The sequence below is a fragment of the Ranitomeya imitator genome, chromosome 5 (assembly GCF_032444005.1).
Source record: "Ranitomeya imitator isolate aRanImi1 chromosome 5, aRanImi1.pri, whole genome shotgun sequence".
In the NCBI taxonomy this organism is placed as follows: domain Eukaryota; kingdom Metazoa; phylum Chordata; class Amphibia; order Anura; family Dendrobatidae; genus Ranitomeya; species Ranitomeya imitator.
In genome coordinates this window covers 21,845,057-21,866,821 of record NC_091286.1, presented here as the reverse complement: position 1 = coordinate 21,866,821, position 21,765 = coordinate 21,845,057, and the positions used below count along the sequence as shown (strand labels likewise).

Genomic DNA, 21,765 nt, shown 5'->3' with positions numbered 1-21,765 from the left:
CCACGAATGATGATTTACCTGTGCATTCCTCCATTGAAGAATACATCCACTTTGTTGCAGCTCACGCCGTGCCAAAAGCACTTTCTGTTGATCAGTTTGTGAATACGACAACAAGTGACAAGACACTCTGTGCCTTAATACAAATTATTCAAAATAGAAGGTGGCATGAAATTCAAAAGAAAAAATTTCCTGAAGATGGGATTGATCTGAAAGAGTTAAAACTATTTTCAAATGTACGTGAGGAATTATCAGTCACTGAAGATCAACTCATCCTTGGTGGTACCAAACTGGTTGTACCTAAGGCCTTGCGCAACCTAGTCATACAGATAGCACACGAAGGTCATCTAGGAATTGTTGGCACAAAAAAGTTACTCAGAGAAAAAGTGTGGTTCCCAAATATGGATAAATTGGTGGAAGAGAAGATTGGACATTGCTCCACTTGTCAATTAATTACTCCATCATCAACTCTAGAGCCATTACAAATGTCTCCGTTACCCACTGCTGTATGGGAGGAAGTGGCAGTCGACATATATGGACCATTACCAAATGGCCAATACATTCTAGTAACAATTGATGAATATTCTAGATACCCTGTCATTTCATTCATCTCTTCAACGTCTGCTAATAGTGTCATACCAGAACTGGACGACATATTCTCTGCATATGGCATTCCAAGAGTGGTCAAAACAGATAATGGACCTCCATTCAATGGACATGTGTTTGCACAGTTTTCTGAATACTTGGGGTTCGGCCACAGAAAAATCACACCTTGCTGGCCGCAAGCTAATGGAATCGTAGAACGTTTCATGCGCACCATGGGGAAACGAATCAAGGCAGCTAGCCTGGAGCACACCCCACTGAAACAGTCACTATACAAATTCCTGCGCAATTACCGCAACACGCCACATACCACCACTAATGCTGCGCCATCTCATCTAATGTTCAGCAGAACTCTTCGTACACGGATCCCTGATGTGACCAGTCATCCCTTACCAAATGACTCTTCAGTTCGATCAACGGATTTCTTTAACAAGCAAGCCATGAAACATTATGCAGACAGAAGGCGACGGGCACAGCCATGTGCCATCAAAAGAGGTGATATGGTTGTTGTGCGACAAAAATCAACCAACAAAACCTCAGCTGTATATAGTCCTGCAAAATATAATGTTACTGAGAGGAAAGGCAGTATGGTCACGGCTGAGCGAGACGGACACTCCATCACTCGAAATTCCTCACATTTTAAAATCATACCGCAGAACAATGGTAATGAACTCCCACCAGTGGAAGATTTGATACCCGACGGTGGAGAGGACCAACAAGAGGTGACTGATCCGTCAGCACTGGACACCCCCAATGAACGCAGACATTACCCTACACGGGAAAGAAGGGCTCCATCGAGACTTATTGAAGAGATATAGTTTAAAAAAAAGGGGAATAAGACAATAAGACATATGGTTTTTCTTGGACATTTTTATGTTGTTACATTGTCAATATTTGTTTTAGGTTGCTAATATATGTATATAAAAAAAAAGAAAAGAGGGATGATGTAATGTATAAGAATTAGATCTGTCTCTTTAAGAAAGCGAGGGCGGGAGTTGAGAGTAGTTTCTGTTTCAGTTCTGGCCTGAGGAGGAAAATGTTATGCTGCTGTTATGCTGTGTGCTGGAGGAAATGAGAAGAATAAACTACAGTTAAAACTTACTCTCTCTTAAATTCCTTACACCGTGTGGACATTACAGATATCAGATGTAAACAATGGACAGACTGCATATGTTACCCATAGCAACCAATCACAGCGCAGCTTTCATTTCGCCAGAGCAGCTTAAGAAATGAAAGCTGAGCTCTGATTGGTTGCTAGGGGCAACAAAGGCCTACTTTATTTTAGGCAGCTTTGATAAAGGGAGCTAAATATTTCCAGAATGAAAGGCGCCAATACTTTTACATGAGTCTGATTCATCTCATTATCACCTTAACATCGCCGTCCCCAGTGGGGTTAACTGGGACGAAGCTGGGCTGCGGGGAAGGAGGCTGCGGAGCCTGCACCGTGATGATCTCCAGGTTCTGCGTATTCCAGCAGAAGATCCTGTATCCTTTCACATAAGATCCTAATATGGAGGCAGAGACTTTAATTACATGGCAAAAAAATGGTCCATGTAGGTTTGAGGCAAATTTCCTTAGAGCTGCTCCCTGTGCGCAGCCGTTCCTTCCTAATAATCCCCCGTTTTCTCCGGGTCCATGTTGTAACATAGTAACATAGTAAGGCCGAAAAAAGACATTTGTCCATCCAGTTCAGCCTATATTCCATCATAATAAATCCCCAGATCTACGTCCTTCTACAGAACCTAATTGTATGATACAATAATGTTCTGCTCCAGGAAGACATCCAGGCCTCTCTTGAACCCCTCGACTGAGTTCGCCATCACCACCTCCTCAGGCAAGCAATTCCAGATTCTCACTGCCCTAACAGTAAAGAATCCTCTTCTATGTTGGTGGAAAAACCTTCTCTCCTCCAGACGCAAAGAATGCCCCCTTGTGCCCGTCACCTTCCTTGGTATAAACAGATCCTCAGCGAGATATTTGTATTGTCCCCTTATATACTTATACATGGTTATTAGATCGCCCCTCAGTCGTCTTTTTTCTAGACTAAATAATCCTAATTTCGCTAATCTATCTGGGTATTGTAGTTCTCCCATCCCCTTTATTAATTTTGTTGCCCTCCTTTGTACTCTCTCTAGTTCCATTATATCCTTCCTGAGCACCGGTGCCCAAAACTGGACACAGTACTCCATGTGCGGTCTAACTAGGGATTTGTACAGAGGCAGTATAATGCTCTCATCATGTGTATCCAGACCTCTTTTAATGCACCCCATGATCCTGTTTGCCTTGGCAGCTGCTGCCTGGCACAGCGATGGTTGTGTCGCAATACGCTGTCCCCCCGTGTTTGTGTGCATTCTTAAGTGGAGCTGCAGTGTAAAGCATGGGGGAAAGACCTAAAAACAGTGTTACAATATTAAAAATAGTCATCCTTGTATGAAAAATATTCTGTTTAACGGTGACATCCTATACGCCGTCCATCATAGACACTACGCTGTGAACGCCTGCCTTGCTCCCATCTGTTCTCTGAACTGTGCGGCGGTCACCACGGTGGAAGGGATTGGCAGCACGAAAACCAGGCTGCACCCCATTCAGGTGAGTAGAACACCTGCAATCATTGGAAAGATTTGTCCGCGACATATTCCCAATCTATGTCCTCATGTTAGGATCGAGCATACAGCGAAGAGGGTGCGGTGCTGGAGTATGCCATCACGGCCCTCCAAAATAAGGAAAATCAGCATTACACCATGATAGGGATAAAGATAGCCATAGTGACCCCAAAATAATGACATCTCCATAACATCAGTTATGATGATCCAATAATAATGACAGTGACCCCATAAAAATAGAGTGACCCCATAATAATGGCATTTGCAGTGATCGTGTAATAAAGACTCCATATTAGTGACAGCCACAGTGACCGTATAATACTAGCAGTGACGGTGACCCCACAATAGACGGTCACATAATAAAGTCACCGCAGTGACCCCATAAGAGGCAGACACTGTTTTCAGCTTCTCTTTATGGTTCCTCCACAAGTGTCACCATCAGCCCCCCAGAGTCCCCCAAACACGGCATTTAACCCCTTCTCCACTGCAGCCACAGCTATGGAGCCTCACACTGTCAGGTTCACGTGGCTTCAGACTGAGAGTCCACAGTGATTTTAAGGCTGCTTTTTTTTTTGCCATCAGTCACAATCCATCGAATTTTGAAAAAAAAAAAAACGGATCCGGCAAAAGTTGCCATCGGATCCGTTTTTTTCTCATAGTCTTGTATTAGCAATGGATTGCGACGGATAGCCTCACGTTTCATCCGTTGTTCGCCGGATCCATCGAAAATTGTTTATCCGGCGGCCAGAGAAAACGGACATAGTAACGTTTTTGTGTACGTAGAAAAAAATGGACAGCGACGGATCCATCGCTGTCCGTGGTTTGCTAGAATGGAAGCCTATGGCGCCGGATCCATCAAATGACGGAATCCGGCAACGAATTCCGTTTTTTTTTTAACTGAGCATGCTCCCATTATTTTAGGATTCAATTAGCTAGATCAGCTAGTTGGATCCGGCAAAAAAAAATGGATCCGTTGCATCAGTTTTTCACAATCTGAAACGGATCATTTTTTTTCAAAATTTGACGGATTGTGACTGATGGCAAAAAATGATGTGTTAAAGCGGCCTTAGTTGCACAATTATGGTAAAATTGCCAAAATCCGGGAAGTAATTCTTGTGACTATGACATGGATGAGGTCGGCTGCAATAATTGCGACTGTCACACCATAGAAGTCGATGTAGCCATTCGGAAGACTTAATGGCCGTGGTCATAATTTTCTGACTTATTTTTCCAACTGCAGGAAAGAATAGCGAAGAGTCACGGTTCACAATGCGGGTTCTGCACGCCCGGGATTGTCATGTCTCTGTACGCGTTACTGCGCAATACACCGCAGCCCGACATGGAGAAGATAGAAGACGCTTTCCAAGGTGACATGATACCAGGATATTGTGAGACTTGCAATAGCTCACAACAGCACAGAGTATTTCAGGAGAGGCATGTGCTGGTCTGGTAAGGGGACAGTCCCCTGTCCATTTACGTGATGTTAATGAGGATGGAGCAGTGTCATGATTTGAAGAAAGGGGTGGTGGAGGGGTAGAAACAAGGGGGATGTCAATGACGAAAAAGATGGAGCAGTGTTCCCAGCAGCACAGAGTATTTCAGAAGAGGAGTGATGATCTTGTGTGGGGACATGTCTCATGATGTGTCATAGATCTTGAAAAGATGAGGAATTGAAACATTATACAATAAGTTTTATGTGATAAGATCGGATAACTTCTTAAAGGGGGTGTAGGATTACAGAATCGGGGCAGCTTTCTTGCAAAGCAAATAGCGCCACTCGTGTCCACAGGTTGCGTGTGGTATTGCAGTTCTGCTTTGCTTATTTCACTGGAACCAAGCTATAGTTTCAAACTGCAATCAGTGGTCAAATGTGACACTGTTTCTGGAAGGAAGCAAACAGGATTTTTTTTTTTAAACCCTGGACAACCCCTTTAACATGGGACTGGATACAAACTGATTCACATTAGTCATAAACCAGAACAGGATCTAATGTCTGACCGTCCCCACAACAGGGAATCTGTGCCGTTGTACGGGATATCGACCTATTCTGCAGGGATTCAGGACATTTGCCAAAGTGAGTACCCCAGTCAATGTCTGGAGGAAATGACTGGTAACGTATTTCTGACTACTCTCATCATATTTCTGACTACTCTCATCATCCTTGATGCTACTTTGATTAAAATGACAATAAAACAATCCCTAAAAATACTATTTTTTCTCAGAAACTTTAATTTTACCTTCTCTTCTTGGAGGCTATCCTCTTGATCAATAGATTTGAGGAATGGTGCAAAGTTTAGGATGTTTGTCATTTGCTTGTAGGAAGTAGAAACCTCCCCCCTTTCTGACACTTCATCAAGGATATAGACACTTTGCAATTTTTATTTACGGTATTTTTTTATTTTTATTTTAATGCTTGTATTTTTGGATAAATATTGTGTTTGCAATTGGTCTTTATTAAAAATGTTACACCATTTGGCTTTTAGTTCTTTGCTTTACTGTCATATTGCTGGTTTCGCTCAGACCAGACTGTGAAAAACAAATTGCAGCACGGTGCGAGTGGCCGTGTATATCGGACAAGACTCGCCAATTCAGGTCAATGGGTGCAAGAATGAAAATCGCATGGCACACAGACCATGCGTATGCCTTGCTATTTTTACGCACCCATCTCATAGGAAACCCAACATTTCATCAGCTGAGTACAGTAAATTCACAGCGTGAACCATCAGAATATAATAGAAGAGGTATACATAGAATAAAAAAAAATGGCGTGTGGTCTACCATATTATTTTTAACCAGCTGAAGGAAAGCCGACAGCTTTGGGCTGATATTTACAGTCTAGGAAGGGGGGTAATAAACATGGAGCTTACTAGGCTATTAATATCAGTTCCCAGCTGTTTACTTAGCCTTTACTGGTTATTTAAAAGGGGTGACCCCCCAAAAATATGATGTGAGGTCCCCTCTATAATAACCAGCAAAGGCTAGGCAAACAGCTGCCTCCTGAAATTAATAGCCTAGGAAAGGGCCATGGATATTGGCCCCCTCCCAGACTAAGATCATCAGTGCTTAGGCGCCCCAGAAATGGAGCATCCATCAGATGCACCAATGCTGGCACTTAGCCTCCGCTCTTCCCACTTGCCTCGTGCAGTGGCAAGTAGGGTAATAGTATTGAGGTTGATGTCAGCTTTGTATTGGCAGCTAACACCTCCATTACTAACCTCATAGTCAAATGTAATAAAGACAGAGACAAAGTAAAGTCTTTTATTTGAGCTAAAAACTACATGACCCTCTTTTACCCAATTATTAATATACAAAAAAAAATAAAAAACAAAGACATGCTCTCCTGTCTGCCGATAATCCATTTGTCTACGATGAGCTCAGCTACATCTGGATGCTTTGCTGAATGGCCGCATAAAATGCGACCGCTCAGCCTGGCATCCAGGAGACACTGAGCTGCGCATGTGAACGCAGCTTCAGTGCTGAACGCTGACGTCAGTAAGGTGACTGGAGTTCATAGATGAACTCTGGTCACCTCACTGACTTGTGTGAGAATTTCTCAGGCAGCTCAATGTCTCCTGGATGCCAGGCTGAGCGGTCAAAATTTATGTGACTGCTCAGCAAAGCATCCAGATGTAGCTGAGTTGGGCTCATCATGGGAAAAATGGATTATAGGTGGACAGACGAGGATGCCTCTGTCTGTATTACATTTGACTATGGGGTTAGTAATTGGGGTGTCTTACAGACCTCTCCCCTACTAACCTCTGGGATTGATGTCAGCTGACATTACAAAGCCGACATCAACCCCAATACTATTACCCCACTTGCCAACGCACCAGGGCAAGGGGGAAAAGCGGAGGCTAAGCGCCAGAATTGGCACATCTAATGGATGCGCCATTTCAGGGGCTGCTGATGGCTGATGTTCTTAGTCTGGGAGGGGGCCAATATCCATGGCCCCTTCCTAGGCTATTAACATCAGCCCGCAGATGTCTGCGTAGCCTTTGCTGATTATTAATTATAATGGGGACTCCACGTAATTTTACGCATGTGCATGTCATATAGATGTCATATGGATGCCAGGTGAGAAAAATCGCATTGTACTTGCATGACACTAAGGCCCACTTTTCATAAACAACATCGGACCGATTTTATTAACGCTGATGAGTGTGAACCCTAAAAAGGAGGAAAATGTGTTCATGCCTTGCTGCAGTTAGGCCAGCTCATTCCTGCCCATTCTCGATTTACCTTTTTTGTCCAACCAATTTCTGGTATTTTGGGTGATATTGAGACATTTATATCACCTGCGACATCGCCGCTTGTTTCTGCCACAGTGAATTATCTTATGTTCGTCCGCAGTTTTATAACAGAGTTTTATATTCTCAGGATGGGTGTTGTGGCAGAAAGACAGAAAATGGCTGCTGTATGGATAAAAAAGAGGAAAAAAAGGTAAGAATATTGTATTAACAATTGCTATGGGAAAAAAATAAAAGTGCCATGAGGCATCCAAATAAACTACCCATATAATGGTAGCATGCAATGCCCAGGTAGTAGTGCCATATAGTGCACAAATATCATTGCCATAAGGTGTCCAAGTATCAGTGCTGAAATAACAGTGCAGTGCCCAAAAACAGTGTTATAAAATATTACCATGCAGTGCTCAAATACCAGGGCCACACCATTATATTCTCAGGATGTATGTTGTGGCAGAAAATCAGAGAATGGCTGCTGTGTGGATGGAAAAGAGGAAAACAAGGTAAGACGCAGTCACTGTGTTACATTATGTCCTAGGAAACAAATAACAGTGCCATAAGCTGCCCATATAACTGGCGTGCAATGCCCAAAAAGTAGTGCCACATCATGACAGGTGTAAATGTCATGCACTCTCCAAATATCAGTGCTAAAATACTAAATCAATACAGTGCCCCATAAACAGTAGCGCATACACGCCATAAATAATAATGCTATACAGTGGTAAAAAACTAGTTACATCCAATGCCATACACTGCACATAGAGTAATACCATATATTGTACAAATAATAGCAACATACACGGCTAAAAAATCTAAATAACTGAACCATAATGGCCCAAAAAACAACACCATACAGTTCCCAAAGAATAATTCCATACAGTGCACAAATAAAAGTGCCATACATCACCAAAATAGCAATGTCATATACTTCTGAAATAACATTGTCATGCAGTTCACAAATCATTGTTCCATACTGTGGCCAAATAGCAATATTATGCACTCCGCAAATACCAGTGCAACCAGGAGCCAAATATTACTGTTTATAATACCGAAATACCATTTATGAACATTACCCCAACTACAGTGCCGTACAGTGGAGAAATACTATAGAAAATGCACAGAAAAAAAAAATCTCAGCAATTCTTCCTTTGATCCTATTATGTTTTATATTAAACTTTAGACTGAGAGATATAAAAAAAATTAAACTAATCTGTGTCCCAGGATATCAGCCATGTCCCCTGCCCTCATCTGCACTGTCCCCTGCCTGGCTATTACAAAGCTGGCTGCAGCAGGAGCCTCTCCCCTCTTTTCTATATCCCACCCCTAGTCCTGGAGACTGACACATAGAGCCAGCGAGATTATTTGTGACTCGAGTGCCTCTACTGTCATTTGTGAACCAGACGAGCCTCTTGACTTTTTAGCGGGGGGGGGGGGGGGGGGGTGGTTGAATACTTTTGCAAGATAAATATATATAAACTAATTAGGAAATAACTCCAAAAATTAAAGTAATGGCCCTCACTACTGTCAACTTCAGATGTTGTTGTCCACTGCTTGACCTCAGGGGCACTATTGGCCCTAACCCCACTGTCATGCCAATGCTTGGGGGACTTGAGCGCCGCCCTCTAGTGGGCAGAGAATGTATTGTAGAGATGGGACCTACAGCTGCTTCTTGTATTCCTTATAGACGCCGTCATCTTCTGTTTTGATTGACCCATCCGACTTCAGACCCTTGGATCCAACACAAGAACCGATCTTCCCTCCAGAGTTACTGGCAGGTTCACCACCTGTGCTACAAGTTTCTCACTTTTTTCTACATAGTGACATATTAAATATCATAGCATAATTATGTACTCACCTTGGAGATACTTGCCTTTCATACTTCCTTCCTCGGCTTTGCAGCAGCTTACTGACACTAGATGCTTAGAGTAAATTTGTGGTCTGCTGCTGTCCCTTATCCTATTCCTCCCTTCACAATTTGATCTGCTCAATCTGAGGTTTGATAATCTATAAATTGTACCACAAATCATCTGCTAATCTGCAACCATTGCACATGAGCGTATTCCAGCCATGGGCCTCTACCGTGCGTAATATGGCCCCGATTCATCATTTGCAATTTCTTGAAGTCACTTTTCATTTTTATACTCACTGATGGTTTTTGTGCCAAATTTTTCAAAATGGGGCAAGCGGTTCATCGATTTAGCACAATATCAAAATTGCTTTTTTTGTTTTTATCTTTAACCAATTTTTGTGACTTTTCAGCAGCAAAGGTTAAAAAGAACTTTTATAAAGTCTCTTACTTGTCTAAAAATGTGTCAAATTGAAAACTTATCTGGAAAAGAAGAGAAAGTAAAGAGTGAAATATGTAAAAAAAAAAATGCAACATTTAGTAATAGGCGCATTTCATAAAGCTTCTTAAACATCCGGATTAGCAAAGTAAAATAAAAAAAGAGACTTAAAAAAGAAAAGAGAACTTAAAAATACTTCACAAATACTGAAGCCCCTAAAAAAGCGCAAATTACCCCTGGAAAGTGAAGGAAAAGCAATGATGAATCGGGGCCTATGTGCCTAATAAGCTGCACCACTGCAACGACGAGCTGTTCTCATATATGTTCTCTTTACAGTTATATGGGGGTGCATCTCCAAAGCAGATGGTATTTAAAGGGGAAGATGTCACCTGGTATCAGCCCTCCAACCTCAAAGAGCTACTGAATCTAAAGGCTCAGTATCCTAATGCTAAACTTGTGGTGGGGAACACAGAAGTAGGTGAGGAGTGAGAGGAAGCGCTCAATATAGGTATATAAGGAACCGCTGCAAATCAGTCTGAGATAGGAAGACGTGTTATGTTCTCAGAGAAGTTGTTAAAGTCATCATTTTTTACTGGGGACAAAAATGAATGCAAAAAATACTCCTCCTAGGGTAAAATTGTGTCGTTAGTATATTAATTAGATTACTGATCCTGTACTGATCCTGAGTAACTGTAAGCCCTAGAGACTGTCAGCAGGTCGGCTTTTGTCTTGCATCTATAATATAACGCTGGGAGCGTCACTCTGTCCGAAGCCTTTATAGACTGCGCAGGCGCAAGCGCCGGCGCAGTCTGGCCCCCACAGAGTAACGCTCCCAGGAGATCGCGGTATGCGTAAGCACTGAACGCATACCGCGATCTCCACCGGAGAGTCAGGGACCGCCAGGAGGGTAAGTATATTCACCTTTCCCCGTCCCAGCGCTGCGTGCGGCTCCGTCTCCCGGCTCCTCTGCTGTGACAGTTCAGAGGGCGCGATGACGCGCTTAATGCGCGCCGGCGCCGCCCTCTGGCCAGTCACAGGCAGGGGAGCCGGAGTGTGTCTTCAAGAAAATGGCGCCGGAAAGCGCGGACTGCGCAGGCGCCGATTCCTGCTGCCGGAATTGGCGCCTGCGCAGTCCGCGCTTTCCGGCGCCATTTTCTTGAAGACACACTCCGGCTCCACTGCAGGTGTGTCTTCAAGAAAATGGCACCAGAAAGCGCGGATGCGCAGGCGCCGATTCCGGCAGCAGGAATCGGCGCCTGCGCAGTCCGCGCTTTCCGGCGCCATTTTCTTGAAGACACACTCCGGCTCCACTGCAGGTGTGTCTTCAAGAAAATGACGCCGGAAAGCGCGGACTGCGCAGGCGCCGATTCCTGCTGCCGGAATCGGCGCCTGCGCAGTCCGCACTTTCCGGCGCCATTTTCTTGAAGACACTCCGGCTCCACTGCAGGTGTGTCTTCAAGAAAATGGCGCCAGAAAGCGCGGACTGCGCAGGCGCCGATTCCGGCAGCAGGAGGACGAAGAAAATGGGCGGAAAGGAATGGCGTAAGTAACAAATTGCTGTGGCATGAAGCTGTGGCACTTCATGCCACAGCAATTTGTTATTTACGCCACCTGATTCCTTTCCTTGGTCCTGCTGCTGGAATCGGCGCCTGCGCAGTCCGCGCTTTCCGGCGCCATTTTCTTGAAGACACACTGCCGGCGCCATTTTCTTGAAGACACACTGCAGGTGTGTCTTCAAGAAAATGGCGCCGGAAAGCGCGGACTGCGCAGGCGCAGATTCTGCCAGCAGGAGGACCAAGAAAATGGCGGCGGAAAGGAATCAGGTGGCACAAGTAACAAATTGCTGTGGCATGAGGCTGTGGCACTTCATGCCACAGCTATTTGTTACTTACGCCACCTGATACGGGGCATATACTATGGAGCATCTTATGGAGCAGCGTATGGGGCATATGGATGGGAGCAGCAAATTAAAGAACGGTGCCGCAGGATGGGAGCAGCACATGACAGAACGGGGGCGCAGGATGGGAGCAGCACATGACAGAACGGGGGTGCAGGATGGCAGCAGCACATGGCAGAACGGGGGCGCAGGATGGGAGCAGCACATGACAGGATGGGAGCAGCAAATGACAGAACGGGGGCGCAGGATGGGAGCAGCACATGACAGAACGGGGGGCGCAGGATGGGAGCAGCACATGACAGAACGGGGGCGCAGGATGGGAGCAGCACATGACAGAACGGGGGCGCAGGATGGGAGCAGCACATGACAGAACGGGGGGAGCAGGATGGGAGCAGCACATGACAGGATGGGAGCAGCAAATGACAGAATGGAGGCGCAGGATGGGAGCAGCACATGACAGAACGGGGGCGCAGGATGGGAGCAGCACATGACAGAACAGGGGCGCAGGATGGGAGCAGCACATGACAGGATGGGAGCAGCAAATGACAGAATGGAGGCGCAGGATGGGAGCAGCACATGACAGAATGGGGGCGCAGGATGGGAGCAGCACATGACAGAACGGGGGCGCAGGATGGGAGCAGCACATGACAGGATGGGAGCAGCAAATGACAGAATGGAGGCGCAGGATGGGAGCAGCACATGACAGAACGGGGGCGCAGGATGGGAGCAGCACATGACAGGATGGGGATGCAGGATGGAGCAGCACATGACAGAACGGGGGGCGCAGAATGGAGCAGCACATGACAGGATGGGGGCGCAGGATGGAGCAGCACATGACAGGATGGGGATGCAGGATGGAGCAGCACATGACAGAACGGGGGGCGCAGGATGGAGCAGCACATGACAGGATGGGGGCGCAGGATGGGAACAGCACATGACAGGATGGGAGCAGCACATGACAGGATGGGAGCAGCAAATGACAGAATGGAGGCGCAGGATGGGAGCAGCACATGACAGAACGGGGGCGCAGGATGGGAGCAGCACATGACAGGATGGGGCGCAGGATGGAGCAGCACATGACAGGATGGTGACGCAGGATGGGAGCAGCACATGACAGGATGGGGACGCAGGATGGAGCAGCACATACCAGGATGGAGACCATATACCAATTTAAATGCTCGCCACCCGGGCGTAGAACGGGTTCAATAGCTAGTCCTTATATAATTGATGTAGACTTTGTTTTTTTTTAAGATTCCTTATCCCTCATTGTCATTTTGTAGGTATTGAAATGAAATTTAAGAACATGTTGTACCCGGTCATCATCGCCCCGAGTTCGGTTGCAGAATTGAATGCAGTTGAGCAGACTGAAGAAGGTGAGGTGCGGAAATCAGCGATCGGCTGATCCTATGGTTGTGCCTGTATCATTCCGTCAATCATCCATTCATAGGGATCCGATTTGGCGCTGCCTGCAGTTTGACCACCCTTGGTGACGTCCTCGGCAAAGCGGTATCAGACCATCCCCCGTATAAGACAGAAGTGTTCCGGGCGGTGCTGGAGCAGCTGAGGTGGTTTGCAGGACAACAGATCCGTAATGTTGCTGTAAGTACGAACCCCTGAATGTGTATCCCCCAATATCATTTGATTGGACTTTCAAAAACATAGTCAGATATTCTCCATTCACAACCAGAGCTGCATTCAGAAATCTGCCAGCTTCTACTTGGCACCTCTCAGCTCATCCCTAGTAGACTGGCTGAGTATACACACATAGATAGATCCCAATGCAATTTCCCCTACAGTATTCGGTTGCCATTTTTCATACATGGGCTCTTGGACCCCCTCAGTGACCATGATTTGGAAGAAACGGCAACCTATACATATGGCGTAAAGCCACTGTATGTATATGAGTGTATATTAATACTGTGTCTATAAACGCTATCTCCTACTCTTCCAGGCCATTGGTGGAAATATCATGACGGCCAGTCCCATATCTGACCTGAATCCAGTCTTTATGGCAAGTGGCAGCAAACTGCATATAATCTCCGAAGGTAAGAAAAAGATCCCTTATTTATGGTCTCAGAGCAGCGGGGATAACAGTATGGCTACAAAACCATTTACATTGCACTGTTCTAATATGACACAGGGGGTGCTATGAGCACGGGGGGCTTAGGGGTCCAACTAGAATTGAAGCCCCCTACAATCACAAGATGATGAAATTTAGTATAATCTACAAGAACTCTCTACAGTCACCACTAGGGGGAGCTCCCTGTATACAGAGATACATGATAATATACTCTGCAGTAACCACTAGGGGGAGCTCCCTGTATACAGAGATACATGATAAGATCCTGTCTGCAGCCACCACTAGAGGGAGCTCCCTCTATACAGAGATACATGATAAGATCCTGTCTGCAGCCACCACTAGGGGGAGCTCCCTGTATACAGAGATACATGATAAGATCCTGTCTGCAGCCACCACTAGGGGGAGCTCCCCGTATACAGAGATACATGATACGATTCTGTCTGCATCCACCACTAGGGGGAGCTCCCTGTATACAGAGATACATGATAAGATCCTGTCTGCAGTCACCACTAGGGGGAGCTCCCTGTATACAGAGATACATGATAAGATCCTGTCTGCAGCCACCACTAGGGGGAGCTCCCTGTATACAGAGATACATGATAACATCCTGTCTGCAGCCACCACTAGGGGGAGCTCCCTGTATACAGAGATACATGATAAAATCCTGTCTGCAGTCACCACTAGGGGGAGCTCCCTGTATACAGAGATACATGATAAGATTCTGTCTGCAGCCGCCACTAGGGGGAGCTCCCTGTATGCAAAGATACATGATAAGATCCTGTCTGCAGCCACCACTAGAGGGAGCTCCCTGTATACAGAGATACATGATAAGATTCTGTCTGCAGCCACCACTAGGGGGAGCTCCCTGTATACAGAGATACATGATAAGATCCTGTCTGCAGTCACCACTAGGGGGAGCTCCCTGTATACAGAGATACATGATAATGTTCTGTCTGCAGTCACCACTAGGGGGAGCTCCCTGTATACAGAGATACATGATAATGTTCTGTCTGCAGCCACCACTAGGGGGAGCTCCCTGTATACAGAGATACATGATAATGTTCTGTCTGCAGTCACCACTAGGGGGAGCTCCCTGTATACAGAGATACATGATAATGTTCTGTCTGCAGTCACCACTAGGGGGAGCTCCCTGTATACAGAGATACATGATAATGTTCTGTCTGCAGTCACCACTAGGGGGAGCTCCCTGTATACAGAGATACATGATAATGTTCTGTCTGCAGCCACCACTAGGGGGAGCTCCCTGTATACAGAGATAATACATGATAATGTTCTGTCTGCAGTCACCACTAGGGGGAGCTCCCTGTATACAAAGATACATGATAATGTTCTGTCTGCAGCCACCACTAGGGGGAGCTCCCTGTATACAGAGATACATGATAATGTTCTGTCTGCAGCCACCACTAGGGGGAGCTCCCTGTATACAGAGATACATGATAATGTTCTGTCTGCAGCCACCACTAGGGGGAGCTCCCTGTATACAGAGATAATACATGATAATGTTCTGTCTGCAGTCACCACTAGGGGGAGCTCCCTGTATACAGAGATACATGATAATGTTCTGTCTGCAGCCACCACTAGGGGAGCTCCTTGTATACAGAGATACATGATAAGATTCTGTCTGCAGCCACCACTAGGGGGAGCTCCCTGTATACAGAGATACATGATAAGATCCTGTCTGCAGCCACCACTAGGGGGAGCTCCCTGTATACAGAGATACATGATAAGATCCTGTCTGCAGTCACCACTAGGGGGAGCTCTCTGTATACAGAGATACATGATAAGATCCTGTCTGCAGTCACCACTAGGGGGAGCTCGCTGTATATAGAGATACATGATAAGATTCTGTCTGCAGCCACCACTAGGGGGAGCTCCCTGTATATAGAGATACATGATAAGATCCTGTCTGCAGCCACCACTAGGGGGAGCTCCCTGTATACAGAGATACATGATAATGTTCTGTCTGCAGCCACCACTAGGGGGAGCTCCCTGTATACAGAGATACATGATAATGTTCTGTCTGCAGTCACCACTAGGGGGAGCTCCCTGTATACAGAGATACATGATAATGTTCTGTCTGCAGCCACCACTAGGGGGAGCTCCCTGTATACAGAGATACATGATAATGTTCTGTCTGCAGTCACCACTAGGGGGAGCTCCCTGTATACAGAGATACATGATAATGTTCTGTCTGCAGTCACCACTAGGGGGAGCTCCCTGTATACAGAGATACATGATAATGTTCTGTCTGCAGCCACCACTAGTGGGAGCTCCCTGTATACAGAGATACATGATAATGTTCTGTCTGCAGCCACCACTAGGGGGAGCTCCCTGTATACAGAGATAATACATGATAATGTTCTGTCTGCAGTCACCACTAGGGGGAGCTCCCTGTATACAGAGATACATGATAATGTTCTGTCTGCAGCCACCACTAGGGGGAGCTCCCTGTATACAGAGATACATGATAAGATTCTGTCTGCAGCCACCACTAGGGGGAGCTCCCTGTATACAGAGATACATGATAATGTTCTGTCTGCAGCCACCACTAGGGGGAGCTCCCTGTATACAGAGATACATGATAATGTTCTGTCTGCAGCCACCACTAGGGGGAGCTCCCTGTATACAGAGATACATGATAATGTTCTGTCTGCAGCCACCACTAGGGGGAGCTCCCTGTATACAGAGATAATACATGATAATGTTCTGTCTGCAGTCACCACTAGGGGGAGCTCCCTGTATACAGAGATACATGATAATGTTCTGTCTGCAGCCACCACTAGGGGAGCTCCTTGTATACAGAGATACATGATAAGATTCTGTCTGCAGCCACCACTAGGGGGAGCTCCCTGTATACAGAGATACATGATAAGATCCTGTCTGCAGTCACCACTAGGGGGAGCTCGCTGTATACAGAGATACATGATAAGATTCTGTCTGCAGCCACCACTAGGGGGAGCTCCCTGCATACAGAGATACATGATAAGATCCTGTCTGCAGTCACCACTAGGGGGAGCTCCCTGTATACAGAGATACATGATAAGATCCTGTCTGCAGCCACCACTAGGGGGAGCTCCCTGCATACAGAGATACATGATAAGATCCTGTCTGCAGTCACCACTAGGGGGAGCTCCCTGTATACAGAGATACATGATAAGATCCTGTCTGCAGTCACCACTAGGGGGAGCTCGCTGTATACAGAGATACATGATAAGATTCTGTCTGCAGCCACCACTAGGGGGAGCTCCCTGTATACAGAGATACATGATAATGTTCTGTCTGCAGCCACCACTAGGGGGAGCTCCCTGTATACAGAGATAATACATGATAATGTTCTGTCTGCAGTCACCACTAGGGGGAGCTCCCTGTATACAGAGATACATGATAATGTTCTGTCTGCAGCCACCACTAGGGGGAGCTCCCTGTATACAGAGATACATGATAAGATTCTGTCTGCAGTCACCACTAGGGGAAGCTCCTTGTATACAGAGATACATGATAATGTTCTGTCTGCAGCCACCACTAGGGGGAGCTCCCTGTATACAGAGATACATGATAATGTTCTGTCTGCAGCCACCACTAGGGGGAGCTCCCTGTATACAGAGATACATGATAATGTTCTGTCTGCAGCCACCACTAGGGGGAGCTCCCTGTATACAGAGATACATGATAATGTTCTGTCTGCAGCCACCACTAGGGGGAGCTCACTTCATATTATCTTATTATGGAGATCATTGGATGCACCCGTGAATGAAGCAATATGTAAAACACGAGTCCGATTTCTATCAGCCCCATTAGGACGGAGCAGTGGTGCCTATGCCTGACCGTCCATTCATTCCCTATGTGGCTACCAAGTGCTGCTCTGGGCTTTTTTCAGCAGCCCCTGTCAGGAATATGCCCTTAGTGCTGCTCTGTTCCCTTCTGCCGATCAGTGCGGTTCCTGGTGGTCGGACCCTGCAGACAGGGGACAACTTCTCTTTATTACACATCTGATCAGATGCCTCCAGCGTTACCTGACCGTCCACAAATCGTTTTACAGGAAAGGAGCGGACCGTGCAGATGGACGAGAATTTCTTCACCGGATACAGGAAAACTATATTAAAGCCACAAGAAATTCTCCTGTCTGTCGAGATTCCCTTCTCCAAAAAGGTGATTAGTGTCAATTTAGCCTTCATGAAGAAACGACTGTAAAGAGGATCTGTCCATGTTTCTGCCAAACTATTGTGTGATCCTCTGTTATTCCTACTGGAAATGTAGCAGTGAATTGACTTCGGTAGCTTCTATACAGAGTCAGTAGTGATCGGATCGTATAAGGACTGATTAACGTGATTTATACATTTCCAGGAGGAATAACAGAGGAACAACACAATTAGATATTATAAAAACAAATACTACGAAATTGTTATTGTAAGGTCAATAGAAATATTCACTAAAAAGTCCGAACCCTGATCCTTCCTCACAGGAACGCCCCGGTAATCAGTGTGGGGGGCTGTAGACAGCCCCTCATATCTCAGCTCCCCCCCCCCCCCCGATAATTGTTACATCAGACGGATTGTAAGGCCGGGGTCACACTAGACCGTAATACGGACGAGTGCAAGGCGATAAAAAATCGCATAGCACTCGTCCCAATGTTAATCTATGGGGCAGCTCCCATCATCCGATATTTTCTCGGCCGTATTCAGGATCCGAGTGAAATCGCAGCATGCTGCGATTGTCAGCGTATCTCGGCCGAGAATCGCCAATGAAAGTCTATGGGGGTGAGAAAAAAATCGCACAGCACACGGACCAGCAGTGTGACTTGCGAGAAATTCTCAGGCATTGGGCAGGTGACAGGAAAGGCTCAGCCATTATTTGCTCATTTTGCAAGTGTGTGAGAAAATCTCACCATACGGATGCCATACGGATGTCACACGGATGTCACACGGATCATTTAATGCGAGAAAATCGCATCCTCGCACTGCACACGGATCACTGTTTTGGTAACATTTGTGCGATTCTCGTCCGTCAAAAACGGACCGTTTTTTTATACGTTGTGTGTGTCCCCGGCCTAACACTGAGGATCCTCAGACTGGATACAATTGTGCCCCAGTAATCAGTGTGGGGGGCTGCAGACAGCCCCTCATATCTCAGCTCCCCCGCCTGATAATTGTTACATCAGATGGATTGTATCACTGAGGATCCTCAGACTGGATAAAACTGTTCCCTGGTAATCAGTGTGGGGGGCTGCAGACAGCCCCTCATATCTCAGCTTCCCCCCCCTGATAATTGTTACATCAGACGGATTGTATGGGCCCCTTTCCACTTGTGAGAAAAACGGACGAGTGCAATCCGATAAAAAATCGGATTGCACTCGGACCAATGTTTTTCAATAGGTGACATTCCATTTGCGATTTTTTTTCCCAGCCGAAATCGGACTGAGAAAAATCTGTGTCGGCTGAGAAAAAAATCGCAGCATGCTGCGTATTGCTGAGATTCTCGGACGAGACTCGCCAATGTAAGTCAATGGGTGCGAGAGAAAAAACGCACAGCACTCGCACCATGCGAGTGCTCTCCGATTTTTACGCACCCGTGTCCTTAGAAAAGCCGGCAATTCAGCGCAGAGTACAGTAAAATCACACTGACAGGTTAGATGAGAGTAGATATATACACATAGAATAGGTATATATACATATATATATGTCAGGGAGACACCTATATATATATATATTTATATTTAATGCAGCGCGAGATAGCTTTAAAGCTGGTAATTCAATTCCCGGCTTTTGCTTTCTCCTTCACAAACCCGACATGATATGAGACCTGGTTACATACAGTAAACCATTTCATATCACCATTTTTTTTGCATATTCCACACTACTAATGTCAGTAGTGTGTATATGCAAAATTTGGCCGTTCTAGCTATTATATTTAAGGGTTAAATGGCGGAAAAAATTGGCGTGGGCTCCCGCACAATTTTCTCCGCCAGAGTAGTAAAGCCAGTGACTGAGGGCAGATATTAATAGCCTGGAGAGGGTCCATGGTTATTGCCCCCCCCCTGGCTAAAAACATCTGCCCCCAGCCACCCCAGAAAAGGCACATCTGGAAGATGCGCCTATTCTGGCACTTGGCCACTCTCTAGGAAAGTTTCTTTCTAGGAAAGTTCCCACGATCTATGAACAGCCAGCAGAGGGCGCCTCACCGCAAATGCAGGTAAATATAGGTCATTGACCTACTTTACCTTCATTCCCCGGGGTTTTGCAGCGAGGAGTAGCGCTGCATTAGCAGAACTCCTGGCTGCAAAATATTTTAACCCCTTCAAATGGATTTTCATAGTTGGACATTACAGATCCTCGGAAGGTAAGGATATTGTTGGTTTATTATGTTTTTTTTATTTACAGATCGAGGGTCTTCAGTGATTGGATTGGGCGTTAAATAAAATATTACAACAACCTTTGTTTTTATTTCATTAAAATAATTTTTAATAATGTGTTTCTGTAATTTTTTAACCCTTTACTAGTATTGGATTAATAATGGATAGGTGTCATAATTGACGCCTCTCCATTATTAATTAGGCTTAATGTCACCTTACAATAGCAAGGTGGCATTAACCCTTCATTACCCCATATCCCACCGCTACACGGGAATGGGAAGAGAGTGGCCAAGTGCCAGAATAGACGCATCTTCCAGATGTGCCTTTTCTGGGGTGGCTGGGGGCAGGTGTTTTTAGCCAGGGGGGGGCCAATAACCGTGGACCCTCTCCAGGCTATTAATATCTGCCCTCTGTCACTGGCTTTACTACTCTGGCGGAGAAAATTGTGCGGGAGCCCACGCCAATTTTTTCCGCCATTTAACCCTTGAATATAATAGCTAGAACGGCCAAATTTTGCAGATACACACTACTGACATTAGTAGTGTGGAATATGCAAAAAAAATGGTGATATGAGATGGTTTACTGTATGTAATCATGTCTCATATCATGTCGGGTTTAGGAAGGAGAAAGCAAAAGCCAGTAATTGAATTACCAGCTTTAAAGCTGTCTCGCGTTGCATTAAATATAAATATATATATATATAGGTGTCTCCCTGACATATATATATGTATATATACCTATTCTATGTGTATATATCTACTCTAATCTAACCTGTCAGTGTGATTTTACTGTACTCTGCGCTGAATTACCTGCTTTTCAAAGGAGACCCGTGCGTAAAAATCGGACAGCAATACGGATGTCATACGGATCTTGCGATAAAAAAATCGCATGACACTCGCATGGCACTCGTATGGCACTCGCAGACGTTACATCAGTTTTTTCGGTCCTTAAATCGGACCGTTTTTTTCTCACACAAGTGGAAAGGGGCCCTATCACTGAGGATCCTCAGACTGGATACAACTGTGCCCCGGTAATGAGTGTGGGGGGCTGCAGACAGCCCCTCATATCTCAGCTCCCCCGCCTGATAATTGTTACATCAGACGGATTGTATCACTGAGGATCCTCAGACTGGATACAACTGTGCCCCGGTAATGAGTGTGGGGGGCTGCAGACAGCCCCTCATATCTCAGCCCCCCCGCCTGATAATTGTTACATCAGACGGATTGTATCACTGAGGGTCCTCAGACTGGATACAATTGTGCCCCGGTAATCAGTGTGGGGGGCTGCAGACAGCCCCTCATATCTCAGCCCCCCCTGATAATTGTTACATCAGACGGATTGTATCACTGAGGATCCTCAGACTGGATACAACTGTGCCCCGGTAATGAGTGTGGGGGGCTGCAGACAGCCCCTCATATCTCAGCTCCCCCGCCTGATAATTGTTACATCAGACGGATTGTATCACTGAGGATCCTCAGACTGGATACAACTGTGCCCCGGTAATGAGTGTGGGGGGCTGCAGACAGCCCCTCATATCTCAGCTCCCCCGCCTGATAATTGTTACATCAGACGGATTGTATCACTGAGGGTCCTCAGACTGGATACAACTGTGCCCCGGTAATGAGTGTGGGGGGCTGCAGACAGCCCCTCATATCTCAGCTCCCCCGCCTGATAATTGTTACATCA

The 21,765-nt window shown here is 45.9% G+C and overlaps 1 protein-coding gene across 4 annotated transcripts in view; it reads left to right on the top strand.

Annotated features, from left to right (window-relative positions):
* The window catches only part of XDH (xanthine dehydrogenase), an 89,734-nt gene that overhangs the window by 17,860 nt on the left and 50,109 nt on the right, over positions 1 to 21,765 (top strand). For 2 of the 4 annotated variants that reach the window (XM_069768384.1, XM_069768383.1), the window contains exons 3-14: positions 1,989 to 2,085; positions 3,081 to 3,189; positions 4,444 to 4,570; positions 5,216 to 5,277; positions 7,581 to 7,643; positions 7,888 to 7,950; positions 9,132 to 9,218; positions 10,069 to 10,210; positions 12,910 to 13,002; positions 13,077 to 13,228; positions 13,581 to 13,674; positions 17,770 to 17,879. In XM_069768384.1, coding sequence (XP_069624485.1) covers positions 1,989 to 2,085; positions 3,081 to 3,189; positions 4,444 to 4,570; positions 5,216 to 5,277; positions 7,581 to 7,643; positions 7,888 to 7,950; positions 9,132 to 9,218; positions 10,069 to 10,210; positions 12,910 to 13,002; positions 13,077 to 13,228; positions 13,581 to 13,674; positions 17,770 to 17,879 — 1,199 coding nt within the window. Of the gene's footprint in view, positions 1 to 1,988; positions 2,086 to 3,080; positions 3,190 to 4,443; positions 4,571 to 5,215; positions 5,278 to 7,580; positions 7,644 to 7,887; positions 7,951 to 9,131; positions 9,223 to 10,068; positions 10,211 to 12,909; positions 13,003 to 13,076; positions 13,229 to 13,580; positions 13,675 to 17,769; positions 17,880 to 21,765 lie in introns of those variants that run through there. The other 2 variants (XM_069768385.1, XM_069768386.1) reach the window with 2 other exon arrangements.